This window comes from Sturnira hondurensis, unplaced genomic scaffold, assembly GCF_014824575.4.
Source record: "Sturnira hondurensis isolate 20B ecotype Veracruz unplaced genomic scaffold, ASM1482457v3 Scaffold0002638, whole genome shotgun sequence".
NCBI lineage: Eukaryota > Metazoa > Chordata > Mammalia > Chiroptera > Phyllostomidae > Sturnira > Sturnira hondurensis.
The window spans coordinates 1,599,280-1,614,624 of NW_028075269.1; the positions used below are offsets into that span (position 1 = coordinate 1,599,280).

Here is a 15,345-nt window from a genome sequence, read left to right on the forward strand (position 1 = left end):
TGAGCTTCCTGGATTTCCTGGGAGTCTATTTCCTTTGCCAGACTGGGGAAGTTTTCCTTTATTATTTGTTCAAATAAGTTTTCCATTTGTTGCTCTTTCTCTTTCCTTTCTGGTACCCCTATAATCCGGATGTTGGAACGTTTAAAGATGTCCTGGAGGTTCCTAAACCTCTCCTCATTTTTTTGAATTCTTGCTTCTTCCTTCTTTTCTGTTTGGTTGTTTCTTTCTTCCTCTGGTCCACTCCATTGATTTGAGTCCCAGTTTGCTTTCCATCATTAGTGGTTTCCTATGCATTTCCCTTCATTTCAATGAGTTTAGCCTTCATATGTTCCTCTAATTTGTGGCTGAAACCCACCAATTCTGTGAGCACCACTGTTTTGAACCGTGCATCTGATAGGTTGGCTATTTCTTGGTCGCGTAGAGTTATTGACTCTGGGGCTTTGAGTTCTTCTTGAGCCATAATGTTTTGGTCTGTTCCCACCTGTTACCTATGAGGGACAGAGCCCTAGGTGTTCACCAGGGTGGGGCAACCCAGGTCGCTGGGTTGTGATGCTGTATGTGGGGGCAGGGTCAGAGAGGGGCAATGGGGATCCTCTCTGCTGCTTCCCGCTGCTGGAGCCTGCGCGGTCTGTGTCACTGCTTGCTCCTTCACTGGTTTATCTGCATGTGAATATGTGACCATGGTCAGCCTGCCTCCTTGCACCCTCTCTGGGTTCGCCCAGGCTACCGCACGCCTGGGATCTGCCAACCGCTGCCTGAGCGCCTGGGTCAGTCCAGTGGATCTTTCCTGCACAACCCCCCTCCACCAGCTGCTGGCTCTGCCCCTCTTACCGGTCTAGCTGAACGGTTTGTTGTTGTCATACTTCCGTATAGTTCAATTTTCTGTGTTTTGGTTGCGTTTTTGTTACTAAAACTTTGTTTTCTTTAAACTTTGTTGTGTGAGGAGGCACAGTGTTTCCACCTGTGCCTCCATCTTGGCCAGAAGTCTGGAATAATTGTTATTTCATTGAAGGTAATCTACCTTTGTGAAGATGTTCTCTTTGTTTTTGATTTTCTGAAGTTTTACAGTAATGCCTGAATCTTTTTAAAAAATTTGATCTTCTAGAGATTTATTGTATTTCTTTTGTCTGTGGCTTAATGCTTTTTATCAGTTCTAAAAAAAATCTCATTCTTTATCTCCAATCTTTTTTCTGTCCTCTTTATCTTTTTCTCTTTCTATGTGACCCCATTTAATTCTGTGTTAGACCTTCTCACTGTATTCCTTGCCTGAGCTATGCTTCTACAGTGTTCTAAAGCAAGGGTTGGCAAAACTATTCTGTAAATGGCGAGTAAATAGTAATAGTAATGCAGAAAATATTTGCAGCTTTGTGGGACGTGTGTGATCTCTGTTACTTCTGCTATTGATAACTTCTTTTTATTATTCTTTCTTAACAACCTGTGGTCTGTAGAAAGCTGGCCACTGGCTGCCAAGCCTTAATTTTCCAGTCCTTGGTCTAAAGACCCATTAAGAAAAAGATTATCAGCCTGTAAAAAAGTAACACCTGACTATATTATGCCTTTGAAAAATCCAGTTTAAGTACAAAATAACATGGGTAAAACTAAAAGAACAGGGAGAGGTGTTAGGTGAGCACTAATCATTGAAAGAGTTGGGGCAGCTGCACAAACACGAACAAAGGAGACAGCGTAGGGCTTATCAGGGGCAGAGAAGGGCGTTTCATGGTGATTAAAGATCAAACAGTCAAGAACAGAGTAATAATACTATACCTCTATTAATTAATAAAATTTTCAGATTACATGAAGCAAAAACTGACAGAAGTTACAGGAGAAATAAACAAAACTTTAGGAACTATCGGTATAGTATGAGATTCCAGGTCAAAATATGAAAATCAGTTGTATTTCTATTATTACATACAGATAACTAGAAATTGAAACTTTTAGAAATCAGCATTTTTTTCAAATATTTTATTTATTTATCTCTAGAGGGGGGAGGGAAGGAGAGAGGGAGAGAAATATCAATGTATGTTTGCCTCTTGTGCGTGCCCTGCTGGGAACTGGCCTGCAACCCAGGCATGTGCCCTGACTGGGAATCGAACCGCGATCGTGTGGTTCGCAGGCCCACGCTCAATCCACTGAGTTACACCAGCCAGGGCTAGAAATCAGCATTTTTAATACAACCAAAGTCATTGAACATTTAGGGATAAATTTAACAAAATATATCTAAGACATAAACTTTGCAAAGAATTAGAGTGGACCTTATAATTCATATGGAAACATAGATGACCTAGAATAGTTAAAAGAATGTTTTATTTTTAAAAATCTTTTTATTTTTAAGTTTTAAAATTAATCTTTATTGCATTTTTGCCCATTACCATATAGTCCCCTTAGCCCCCCTCTCCCTAGCAATTACCACCCTATTGTCCATGCCCACGAATCCTTTTTCCTTTTTGCTCAATCCCTCCACCCAAGAATTTTTTAAAAGAAGAATAAAGTTAAAGGATTTATACTGTTAGACTTTGTGACTCAGTTTAAAGTTATAGCAATCAGGAAAGTGTAATATTGGTAGGACATACATCTAAATTTTGAGGCAAAATTTAAAGTCCAGAAATAAAACCATGTATAAATGGTCAGTTGATTTTTGACAAAGATATCAAATTAATTCTATGAGTTAATGATAATTTTTCAACAGAGTTGCAACTATGATTTGTGAAAAGTTTTCCAAACAAATTTTTCAGCACATTATCAGTAGGCATTGATAAGGGAAAAAATGAACATGATACTCTATTGGAAAAATTAACTCCAAATGGAAACTAAAAAAAAGAAAACATAGGTGAAAATATTTGATATAGAAAAGCATTTCTTAAATATGTCACCAAAAGCATGAACACAACAAAAAAGTGTTAATTGGTCTTTATCAAAATTTAAAACTTCAGGTCTTCATAACATAACATTAAAAAATGAAAAAAATACAATATGGTAGATAATATTCACTATACATAAATCTGACAAGGGTTTTATCCAGGTGATGTAAAGGATTCTTTTTTTATTGGTTTTTTTTTTTTTTAGATTTTATTTATTTATCTTTAGAGTGGAAGGGAAGGAGAGAAGGAGAGAAATATCAGTGTATGGTTGCCTCTCGTGAGTCCCCTGCTGGGAACTGGCCTGCAACCCCAGGCATGTACCCTGACTGAGAATCGAACTGTGATCGTTGGGTTTGCAGGCCCGCGCTCGATCCCCTGAGCTACACGAGCCAGGGCAGGATTCTTAAATATCCATAATATTATAACTGACCTGATTTTTAAAATGACCAAAAAATTTAGACATTTGTGAAGTGACCAAAAGATAATTAATAAATAGGGAAATAAATAAACTTTGAATATACTTTAAGTCCCACAAACTAATTTGAACAGATGTCAAGAAATTATGTAATTTGACTAGTTTTCAGGATTTGTTTAACATACTAATGTAATTCATTGTGATAATTTTCAGACTCAATAAACTTGAAGATACTATCATACTAATTAAAGGAAAGATTGAAGAAGTTCATCTTCCTGTAGAGAAAGTGGATGTTATTATATCTGAGTGGATGGTAAGTATTTGTTTAAAAAAAACTACTTTTATTGGTTTAAGAAAAAACAATATGATAGCAGTTTTTCTGCACTTAATTGTATTTAATAAATGGCAGAATGGCAGCATTATTTTAAAAACAGCTAACTTGATTCTGAACTAGCACTTATTTACTGCTCACTCATAATCTTTAAAAAAAAGATAACTTTTTTTACTCTTAAAGTCATAAGAAAGTATCACTGTATTATTTTTCTTAGAGAATTAAGTATGTTTACTTAAAAGCTTGCACAGACTAGTAAGGACTTAGTAGGACTGTTCTGTCAAAATTAACACGATGTTGCCCTGACTGGGATGTCTCAGTGCATTGGGCGTCGTCAGGAAAACCACCAACTGCAAACCTTAAGGCTGCAGGTGAATTGCCTGTCAGGGCACGTGCCTGGGTTGTTGGCCAGGTCCCCATTTAGGGGTGGGTGAGAGGAAACTGACTGATGGATGTTTCTCTCCCTCTCTTTCTCCCTTCCTTCCCCTCTCTCTAAAAAAATAAAAATAAAAATAAAAATAAATTAACATGATGTAGCTTTTATTGCTATCATGTAGCTTTTATTGCTATCATACTGAGTGTCCAATCTTTTTTATCTCTTAGGCGGTGTTATCAGTGTCTTTTATTACATAAAGTAGAATTTATTTGTATTGTTAAAATTATAAAAATAAGTGTACCTTATAAAAATAAGGTACACTATGTAACTTTATAACCTACTTTTGAAATCATAAGTCAAAGCAGAATATTTATTTTTAAATGTATATAAAGTAACATGAATGGTATTTGACAGCTGATTTGACGTACTTACTGATAAGCCACTTCGATAAAGACAAAGTGGACACTATTTCTAGATAGACACATTTTTAACCATTTGGAAAGTTTTAAGCTTTGTTTTTTGAACTGTATTTGATACATCTTTTTATTAAATGAATTTATCAAAAAGATGAAAAAAATCAGTTTGCTTTATAATGATAAATTTTGAATAAACATAGTCATAATTCTAGCAAAATAGTTGGGATTTCGGGAAGCTTTTGCACAGATTTAATGTAGTGTCAAGTTTCAGTCTGGAGCCAGTGGCTGTTGTCATTACTATTCATTTGTATGTGAAACAGTGTGTTGATTTTTTTAATGCTAGGGTTGGCTTTTAACAATTCTTAATCATAATGTCATTATTCTCATATCAGAGAATTTGTGTCAGCACTGTGATTTCCATTATGAGTTGAATGAGAAAGTATGAATTTAGTAATGTATAATTAAAAACCCAACGTCTCTTTTAGGACTACAGAAAGGTACTTTGCAGGAAGCACATTTGAGACATTTACTTGGCAGCCATTTAAAATAGTTTATACTATTTTGTGTTTATTCTGGTGTGTGGTGTAAGTTGGTGGGCTAGTTTCATTTTTTTGCGTGTACCAATCCAGTTCTCCCAACACCATTTGTTGAAGAGACTGTCTTTACTCCACTGTATGCTCATGCCCCCTTTGTCAAATATCACTGACCAGAGATGTGGGTTTATTTCTGGGCTCTCTGCTCCGTTCCGTGGATCTTTGTGTCTGTTTTTATGCCAGTACCAGACGTTTGATTATAGTAGCCTTGTAGCATAGTTTGATATCAGTATTCTGAACCCTCCTGCTTTGTTCTTCTTCCTCTAGATTGCTGAGGCTCTTTACAAAGGTGTAACGTAAGAGTTTGCATTATCTTGCTGTCTACCTTTTAAGCGTCCGTGGAATTAAGTCTAGTCCATTGTGTTAAATGCTTTAGGTGGAACATTAGACACTGTAATTTATGGCAGTTAGTCTAAGGCAAAGAATTCTGGATGACCTTTTTTTTCTAGTGAAATTTGCACTTAAGCTTGTGCTAGAAAGTTTTGAGTCATCTCTAAAGTACAGCAGTATTATTTATAATATCTTCTAAGGCATGTAGGAAGTACTCTAACTTTGGTGCTTCCACTGGGATTTCTAAGCTGAGAAGCTGAAAACTTCAAAATACATAATTAAATGAGGAGTAGGTATGCTTTATAAAATATATTCAATGGTTTTCAGACATTTCTACTTTGGCTGAAATAGTGGGTAAGTGATAAATAACTATTATAAAGCCACAGTTTCACATATCAGCATTTTAAAATTAAAGTGTATTGCATAGAATCTTCTCTTTCAAAGATTTTTTTTACATATGGCAGAAATAATACAAAAATCTAGAATAACCCAATTGTAAGCTATATCACATTTTTTTCTCTTTTAAAAAGTATTTTCAACAAGGAAGCACTGTTAGAAGATACCCAGTAGAACTGGACACAGATACTTAATGGACTTGTGATCCAGCGTAGCAATGTAGGCGTCGTGTATTGGAGAAAAATATATCTTTTCTTCTACTATGGCCCCTCTGACTGTTCCATGGCTTAATACAGATGTGTTTTCTGTGTACAGGTTGTTCATGAACTTTGCCTTTATTTTGGAAGATGTTCTTTGATAGGAATGTAATTTTAAAAGCCCAATCATTTATGTTATTAGTATTGAACAAACTGTCACTTGTAGATTTAGGCTTGCCTTTAATTTTACATTTTTATTTTTATTGAATGCAATTTCTATTTGATAAAATTGTTATCAGTTCAATAGAAACAGTTTAATCTCTACAAGACGTTAAAATTTACACCTGTATCTGTTCTCATTTTTCACATTTCACTCTACTGATGGATCTATTCTTCCTGGCTTTTTATTTCTGGTGGCCTAATAAAAAAATAAGCATTCCTAATTCTTGTTCATTTAAGCCAGATTGACTCATTGGTGTTGCTGTTTTCCATCTCTGTTTCCAGTTTGACCTCCTAGAAATACAAAGACAAGATCCTGGAATTACATGATACCAATAGCCAGAGAAGATTCTTTTTTAACCATTTTTTTGGACCATAAGATGCGCCTAGGTTTTAAAGGAGGAAAATAGGGGAAAAAATTTTGAAGCAAAAAATGTGGTAAAATATTGAATAACATAAATAACATAATATTTCACCAATATAAATGTAAATAGACCTCAACAGCAGCATTAACAACCATTATTCCTCCCAAATTTAGAGAGGGAAATGTGCCTCTTAGAGTCCAAAAAATACGGTATGTTATTTTCTGTCTTCAGGACCATCCACAGAATTAGATATCAAGTGAACTTTATGTTTCATAGTCACTGATGATATAAATTCAAATTGCCTAAATTCTCTTGTCATTTTTCTATCTAGGTTTGCTTCAGAAGTGACTAAAAATTTTCTTTGCTCAAATACTCTTGGATTCGTCATTAAAACTTAGGAATGAACTTTCCCCATCCCATCTCCCCCGCACAGGTGTATTTGTGCAGTGCGTGTGCATGCACATACCTGTAACCATAATGATGGGGTGTCCTTTGTTCATATTTAATGCTCTTTACTGTTGGTAAGTAGGCTTTTATAGCCTGTGTCACTCAGAAAACATGGCCTGTGATTTGGTTTATCAATGGTCCACAAACTAACCATGAAGCTGCCGTAAGTCACATTTTAAACCTGTGGCCGTTGAAATGTTTTTGCTGTTTTTAGTTTGGTTGACTGTGGAGCCAGGCATTTCAGCCAACTGTTATGAAGATAGTTGGTCTTTCCTGATCTGTTTTCTTGCCTTAAATGGTATTATAATAACTATATAAATAGTTTAGTAAGTCAGATAAACTGAAGTAATCTGAGTCAGGAAGAGTATAGGAGATTAATTAATAACACAAATTTTCATTCATACAGGTATATTTTTGCATTTCCTCTCTTTGACAAGAAATAGGCTTGTGACCTGAATTTAAAGATTTTTAAAAACTTACATTTTCCTCTTTTATATATATTACTCTGAAAATTTTAAGCTATGTAAAATTGTGCATGGCCCTGGCCATGTGACTCAGTGGTTTGGAGCATCATCTCATCAACTGGAAGGTTGTGGGTTTGAAACTTGGTCAGGTTACATGCCCAAGATGCAAGTTTGGTCCCTAGTCAGGCCTCGAACGAGAGGCAACCAATCATGTTTCTTTCTCACATCGATGTTTCTTCTCCCTCCCTCCCTCACCTCTCTCTAAAATCAATAAGTATGTCCTTGGGTGAGGATTTTAAAAAATTATACTCTTAGTGTGTGTTGTTTACTGAAGATATTTTCTGAAATGAACTTGTGTCCAGTGTTTCAAGATAAAGAAATATAAGACGTACCACATCTTGCTGTGTATAATGTACACTTCTTTGCCCACATTTTTGAGGGAAAAATAAGTATGCACATTACATATGGGTGTAATGGCCACATAACAGTATAATAAACCTGTGTTTAACCCACACAAAACACATAGGTGTGCATTATACACAGCAGAATACCGTGCGCCTCCACTCTACGTCCTGCCATTTTTTTCGTGCATTTCTCATTTCTCTGTTGTTCCATTAGAGAAAAAGATACCTTTTCACTGTTGTGTTCCTTGTATGTAAAAAAGCAATAAATAAAAATAACCAAAATTTAAAATTCAAATAAATGATATGACGTTATATAAAGTTTACTGTAAAAAATGTTCTTTTGATGACAAAGATTAGCATTGTTTTAATGTTTTTATTTCTATTTCTTTTTCTATTTCTATAGTCTTATTAGTATATTTTTGACAGAAATAATTTTCTCCGTAATGGAAAGTACCAATGATTAGTGAGAGCAAAATATGTGTTAGCAAATTACCTTATTTCTCTTATTTTTCTGACAGAGTTTCTTATTCTAGTTTCCAGTCTGTCATTAGGGCTCTTCTCATTTCTTCTGTTCTTCCCTGTTTCTGGGCACATAATGGAATTGAACTCTGTTCTCTTGAAAGTTAGATGTGGCCCTATGGCTTGTCTGACCCCTGAGCGATTACAGTAGCAATGCCTCTTCTCAACCTGCAGTACCAGAAATAAGTCTTTTGTTGGTTTGTTTGAAATAGTAATTTGGGGGCTGTTGACTCAGGATAACCTAACTTGTCTTGACAGATACTTAATTCTTTATCATTTCTGTGTGTTGTTTCATTTTTTTTGGTGTGATTTGATGAATAGACATTCTTAATTTTTAATGTATCAAATTTATCAAAGTCCCATTATGAGTTTTTGTATCTTATTGAATAAATCAGCCAATAATTGCCATTGTATATTTATTAGACTTCTTCATCTTCCATACCTTTTAACCTCCGTAGTTTTTAATGTTTTAGCTTTCTGGGCTGCACCCTGATAATTTTTTCAGTTCAGTCCACCAATTTACAAATTCTTTCTAAAGTTACTTCTAATAATTTGTTAAACTCATCCATTGAGGTTTTATTTCAATGTTTTAAAATTTACTTTTAGAGATTCTTTTTGGTTCTTTTAAAACTTTGTTTACCTGCTTGCTGTTGTTATCTTAAAGCTTCTTTTCATTTCATGAATCGTAAATATACTTCCTTTTTATCTTCACCTGAAGATATGTTTTTATTGACTTTGGAGAGAGAGAGGGTGGGTGGGAGGGAGAGGAGAGGGAAAACCATTGATGGGTCGCCTCCCATGCACACCCCAACCAGGCATCGAACCCACAGTCTAGGCATGTGCCCCAGCTAGGGGTTGTTCCCCCAGCCTTTTGGTTTGGGGTGATGCCCCAACTAATTTAGCTACCCAGCCAGGGCAATTTAATTCTATTTTTAGGAGTAGAATATTCAGTTATAGTTAACGACTTTTTTAACCACTGTGGGGGGTAGGAATATTGTTTTAGAAAAACATACTCATCGCCTACCCTCATCTTTGAAACTGATTCTGTGAGTCTGGAATAAGGACCACATTTGCATTTGGAAAGATCTTAAGATGATATACCTTTCTTCTTCTTCCTCTTCCTCTTCCTTCTTCCTTCTTCCTCTTCCTTCTTCCTCCTTCCTCCTTTCTCCTTTCTTCTTCTTTTTTTATTTTGATAGACTTGCTGATTGGACAGTTTGCTGCATTCTGGGGAAAGGGGTCAGTTTGACTGTCAATCTTTAGTTGATTAAGTGAGAGTGCCATCTAGTGGAGGAAAGACTTTTAAAGTAATAAAAGTTTTTCTTGTTAGGAAATGAGCTCTTCTTCTGAGCTTTGTTCTCTACAAGTCCATGCTGCTGAAAAGTGAGAACTGTATGTTGGAAGGTATGAGAAGAGAAAAAGGAAGTAGTCATGCAGGACAGCAGCAAGCACATAATAGGTGCCTAATAAGTGATAGGTATTACCATTATTTTCATTCTTCTTGCATGAAAGATAGTGATTAAGTGAAATAATAATGAAAAAGGAGCTGCTCAGACAAATGTTTGTGATAATACATATAAAATGTATTACTTTTTTGACTATGTAATAAGTCATAGAAGTTACAAATCTTACTCCTCCCTGGTCTTTACCCTACCACTTAGAACTTACCCTGAATCCACCAACAAAATCTGTCACCAGTTTCTAGTGTGTTCTTCATGAAATATTTTAATCTATTCTGAACATGTACATGTATGTGTCTTCCCGCCCCTTGGCACAACCACTCATTTAACAAACGTGTGCTGCCGTGTGCCGGTACTGGTCTAGACGAGATAAAGCATAAAAAATAGATTACAGACCCCACCCTTGTATTTAGTGTAGGTAAACATATTCTACATATTTCTTTTACAACTTGCTTTCTCCATTGTTAAACCTATAAATTTCCCTTTATTACTGCTGCAGCTGCATCCCACATTTTTTTATTCAATTCAGAATATTACCCTAGTTATTTCTGCTTTCATGCATAAATTATTTAGAAGCATGTTGTTTAATTTCAAATGTTTGGAAATTTTTTAGATATCTTTTTGTTACTGATCTCTGGTTTGATTTGGTTGATATCAGAGGCCATGCTGTATACATTATCTTTCCATTAAATTTGTTCAGACTTATCTTATGGCTCAGAATATGGCATCTGGTCGAATGTTCCCCATTCATCTAGAATGAATGTGTATTCTGCCATCCGTGGGTGAAGCAGTATGTATTATCAGTTGGGTCAAGCTGTCTGATGGTACCATTTAATCTTTTTTAAGTCTTTATTTTTTAAGTCTGTTTTTTTATTAAGTACTAAATAATAATGCAGTTTCTACCTGTAGTTCAGAAATTGTTTCCCTTTTCAGTTGTATTAGGTTTTGCTTTGGGTATTTTTATGTGGTTTTTAGGTACATGCACATTAGGATTGTTATGTATTCTCCATAAAGTTTGACCTCTTTATTATTCCAAAGTATTGGGTTTTTTTACCCCGTATAATATTTTTGGCCCTTTATCATTTTTCTAATTAATTGTGTACTAGAACTATGTACTATTCTAAGCATTTATAAACAAAATATATGTTGCTTACATATTATTACATATTATACAACTAGTCATATAAATCTTCTGTCAAAAGTGCTTAATTATTTAACATCAGCACATTTTAAGATGAAAGTGTCAAGTGATAGACGGGGAAATCACTGGAAATGCTTTGCAATTCAGCTTTTCAATATCTAAGGCTATTATAAATATAACAGTGAGACATATAGAGGTTACTTTACACCCTATAAAACCTTCTGAGATCAGATACATCCTGTAAAATCATAAGTTCTGTACATTTTAACACCACAGCAAATAACACTGTAACGGGAGAAAGTGCTTATTGAATTACATTGTGAATATCTCTGGAGCAGTGGTTCTGCATGGAGCGAGGGTGTTGAATTTTGCACCCAGGGGTTATTTGGTCAGCAGGAAATGTCTGCAGACATTCTAGGTTGCAGTGGGGGAAGGAGAGAGTGGGGACAGGAGGACAGTGCTGCTGGCCTCTAGCAGGCAAAGTTAGAGATGCTGCTAAGCATCTTACAACAGACAGAACAGCCCCACAATAAAGTATTATATGGCCCAAAATGCCAGTAGTGCCAGGATTGAGAAACCCTGCTTTAGAGAAGTCATTTCTATGCATTGTTAATAATGCAGCTTCCAACTTAGATGGTATTTAAAGGCCACCTGACCTAATCTTGGGCATCAAGGAAAATTTGTGTTAAAAGGTGGCATCATGACTGCATTGGGTCACATGGATATGCAGTTGAAGCTTCCTCAACCAGTCTGCATTTAATTTAGAAGCTGATGTTCTGCATTCGTTTTATATAACACCTGCTGGATTCCTGTGGCTACCTGAACATTTGAAACTAAGTTACCTTCATTGTTGCTCCTGTTCTGTCCTGGTCAGATGGGTTATGTGTTTGCCAAGAGCGTATGGCATTGTTTGCCTGCTCATTTATGTGAAATCAATTAATATTATTATGTTGAATGAGATTGTAAGAAAAATGTCAAGTAAAGTAGTCAAATTATGAAATATTAGGAGCGGGAGGATGAGAATTATAGAATTCAGGGACTCTACTTGGCAAATGCCCTTAGAATTTTTTCTATTTTTTTATTTATGTTTTTTCATTTTTATTGAATTTACTGTGGTGACAAATGCTAATAAATCTTTTCCTATTTTAAAGTAACCCAAACCCGGCTTTACTTACAATTCGTTGAGTGGGGTTTATGCAAGGAAGATGGTGAAGATTCCAGTCAGTGGATCTATCCTCAATGAGTATTGGTGAACAAATTTACATTTATATGTTTTTACTAAAAATATACTGTTTCCCATTAACAAAGGACTAGTAATCCTAATAATATTGGATACATTGAGTAAAATTCTATCTACAGTAAATCTTACAGAATTTAGAGTATTATTGGAAAAATTGGTGTCAATTACTGATTATACTTCAGAAACATACTAAGTATTAGGGATTGGATTCTGTAGGCTTGTTTATTTGTTGGACGTAAACTTTTATTTTTATCTCTAAGTCCAGATTATTCACTATTTGTTACTAGACTTTCTGGAGATTAACTGTTTATTTTATCTGTATTTCTCCCTTGAATAACTCGTTTTTATATTTATTTATTTATTTATTGGTGATTTTTGAAGAGAGAGAAGAGGGAGAGAGAGAGAAACATTGATTTTTCATTCCACTTTATTTATGCATTCATAGGTTGCTTCTTATATGTGCTCTGACTGGGGATTGAACCCTCAATCTTGGTCTATCAGGATGACTCTCTAGCCAACTGAGCTGCCTGGCCACTCTTTAAAATAGTTAATTCTACCTAAGGGTGTATGGATAACTCAGTTATTTGAACTGAAAAAAGAATAGACAATAGAAGCACCTTATTCTGAAGATATCACAAGTTTTATCTATCATTAATTTATTCCAAGAAGATATCAGCAGGCAAATAAGCTTATTATTTCAATGAATAATGTTAATGTTCTAGTTCCAGATTTAATCAACATGTTCCTTTTTTAGTAATTAGTTTTTGAAGTGTAAAATGCAAATTTTAATTTTAAAAAGGAAATGTCAGTTTGGAAAGAAGATTGCCCCAGGAGCATCACGGGAGAAAATACTGGGTGTAATTCTCCTCCAGATGGCACCCCTACAGGTGAAGCAGCAGCCTGTGAAATTACAGTCTGAATTACACTGCAGATGAGCAGGGCATTTGGAGCAAAGCCTTCTGATATCAGTAATGAATGACTTGGTTCAGAACCAAGGACAATTCCCAGGAAATTAGGGCTATACTATCACGGAGGGAGCCTATAGTAAAATGAAGTTTAGCAAAGTGGAAAGTTGAGAGAAAGGGCAATAACCATGAGCAATACATATATAAATCTTTTCATCTGCTAATATTTTTTAACTAGGCATATTAATTTACCTTAAAAATTTATATTGGTTCTACATATATTCTGGTACAATAATTGATTTTTCTAAACTGATAATTTTCACAGTAGATGGTGGGTAATAGTTGCCAACTAAGCTACCACTCTGAACTATTATGAATCATATACCTATTGTAAATTCTAATCTTGTTTACTATGCTACATGAGAAATTTTTATTTCAGAACATCTGAGTACTTATGTGTAACTGTAGTATAATGTAGTACAAATACCAAATCTTATTTTCAGTCAAGTAACTCAGTTTAAGAAGCAACATAAAATAATGATTCAGAACTTATGTGTTGTTGGACCAAGGTTCACAACTTGGCTCATTCAGCTATTTCAATGATTATGGTCTGTTTTTTAAGTCCCCTTATTTTAAGTTGAGTCCCTTTAAGTTAACATTCCTAAGCCTTATTTTCTTATCAGTTAAATGGAAATAACAATAATGTGCTTTAGGGAAGAATTAAATAACATAACCCATAATTAGGCACTTAACACAATGAACTTTAACAATTATCACCACTATTATTATTTTAAAATTTTAGGAGACAAAAGAGCCTTCTAATGGAGAATATTATTTTTATTATAAACCAATGAAGAGTGAAAAAATAAAAAATGGGAAAAGGCAAAAGAAAAAAGACTTGTAATGCCTTCTGCCAAAGTAAAGAGTCGTGTAATGTGTGTGTTAACCCTGTGCCGGTCACTGTGCCGAATCCTTTACAGGTTATCGGCAGAAGCGTTTGATCGCTTGCTTTCAGAAGTTCTCTGACTGAGTTATGTTGGCTTACTCTAAAAAATGAGCAGCAGAGACCTGGCACTTAGGAAAAGGTATTTTTGCTGCCGGGGATGATGATGATTTCTTTCGTTTGTTCGTACTCTATCTCACTATTGAATTTAGCAGCAATGGGAACTGAATCTCAAGGCCACTGTTTTGTATGGGCTGCTAAAAAGTTTCCTGTGTTACTTGTCCAGCAATATGACTGAAATAAAATAAGACGCTTAACCTCTTTAGCACTGATTTATCTAACGTGAAAATTAGGTTTTAATAATTAGAACCTTAGAAAGTATTTCTAATACTGTCCTACTTATCAAGATTCTAATCTTACCTACAGCAATCATTAAGGGGTATGTGGGAAAATGCTTATTGGGGTTTATTATTTTAAATGAAAGCAGACATGGGGGAAAGTCTTACGAGTAAATACCAAAGTTCAGAGTATTAAGTAAAACTGAGTTTTTGGAGTTGGGGGTGAGAAATCTCTGTGGTTATCTTTTTTAAGAAGAATCTTAAAGTTAGAATTTGCATTAATTTATCCAATTTGATCAAATTATTTTGATTGGGTTTTAAAATTTTATTGTAAAGAAATTTTGAGCAGATGTGTATGTAGATACATGTATGTTTGTAAATCTATATTTTGGTATGCGCATGCACACACATAGTCTTGGCTAATGTGAAAAAAGAAATGATACAAGAGAATGTATCTTGATAGATTCCTGGAAAAAAAAGAATTTTAGTTCTTATTCATGGACTGTAATATATGAATATTCACTAAATAAATGTTACATGATTCTGGACAGCCTGATAAGCCTTTATTCTCTAACTTATTAAACATAGTTTTAAAATTCTGATTTTCCTTTACAAATATGCTTTTTAAGTAGCTCTTAATTTTTTTCTGCTAAACTAAGATTTATTGTTCCAAACCTTTTACGTATGTATATGAACATACTTAATCCTCACAACTGTATGAAATAGAATATGATTGTTATTGTCACTTTACGGATGAAGAAGCTAAAGCACCATGAAGTTAAGTTACCAAAGGTCACAAGGAAAGGGCGGCTCATCTGGGATTTAAATCCAGGAGTCCGCCCTCTCAACTACTATACTTTTGGGGTTGACCATCATACCACTTTAAAATACAGTATAATTTAACCTCTGATGAGTGGCTAAGGGTAACTTGATCATTATAACTTGCTTGCAATAAAGGAGCGTGTTGCTAGAAGGGAGGACTCTCACC

The 15,345-nt window shown here is 34.9% G+C and overlaps 1 protein-coding gene across 3 annotated transcripts in view; it reads left to right on the forward strand.

Moving 5' to 3' along the window:
* PRMT3 (protein arginine methyltransferase 3) overlaps window positions 1–15,345 on the forward strand; it is a 107,302-nt gene that overhangs the window by 27,800 nt on the left and 64,157 nt on the right. For all 3 annotated transcript variants that reach the window (XM_037040384.1, XM_037040385.1, XM_037040386.1), the window contains one exon: window positions 3,487–3,586. In XM_037040384.1, the coding sequence (XP_036896279.1) occupies window positions 3,487–3,586 (100 nt within the window). The remainder of the gene's footprint in view (window positions 1–3,486; window positions 3,587–15,345) is intronic.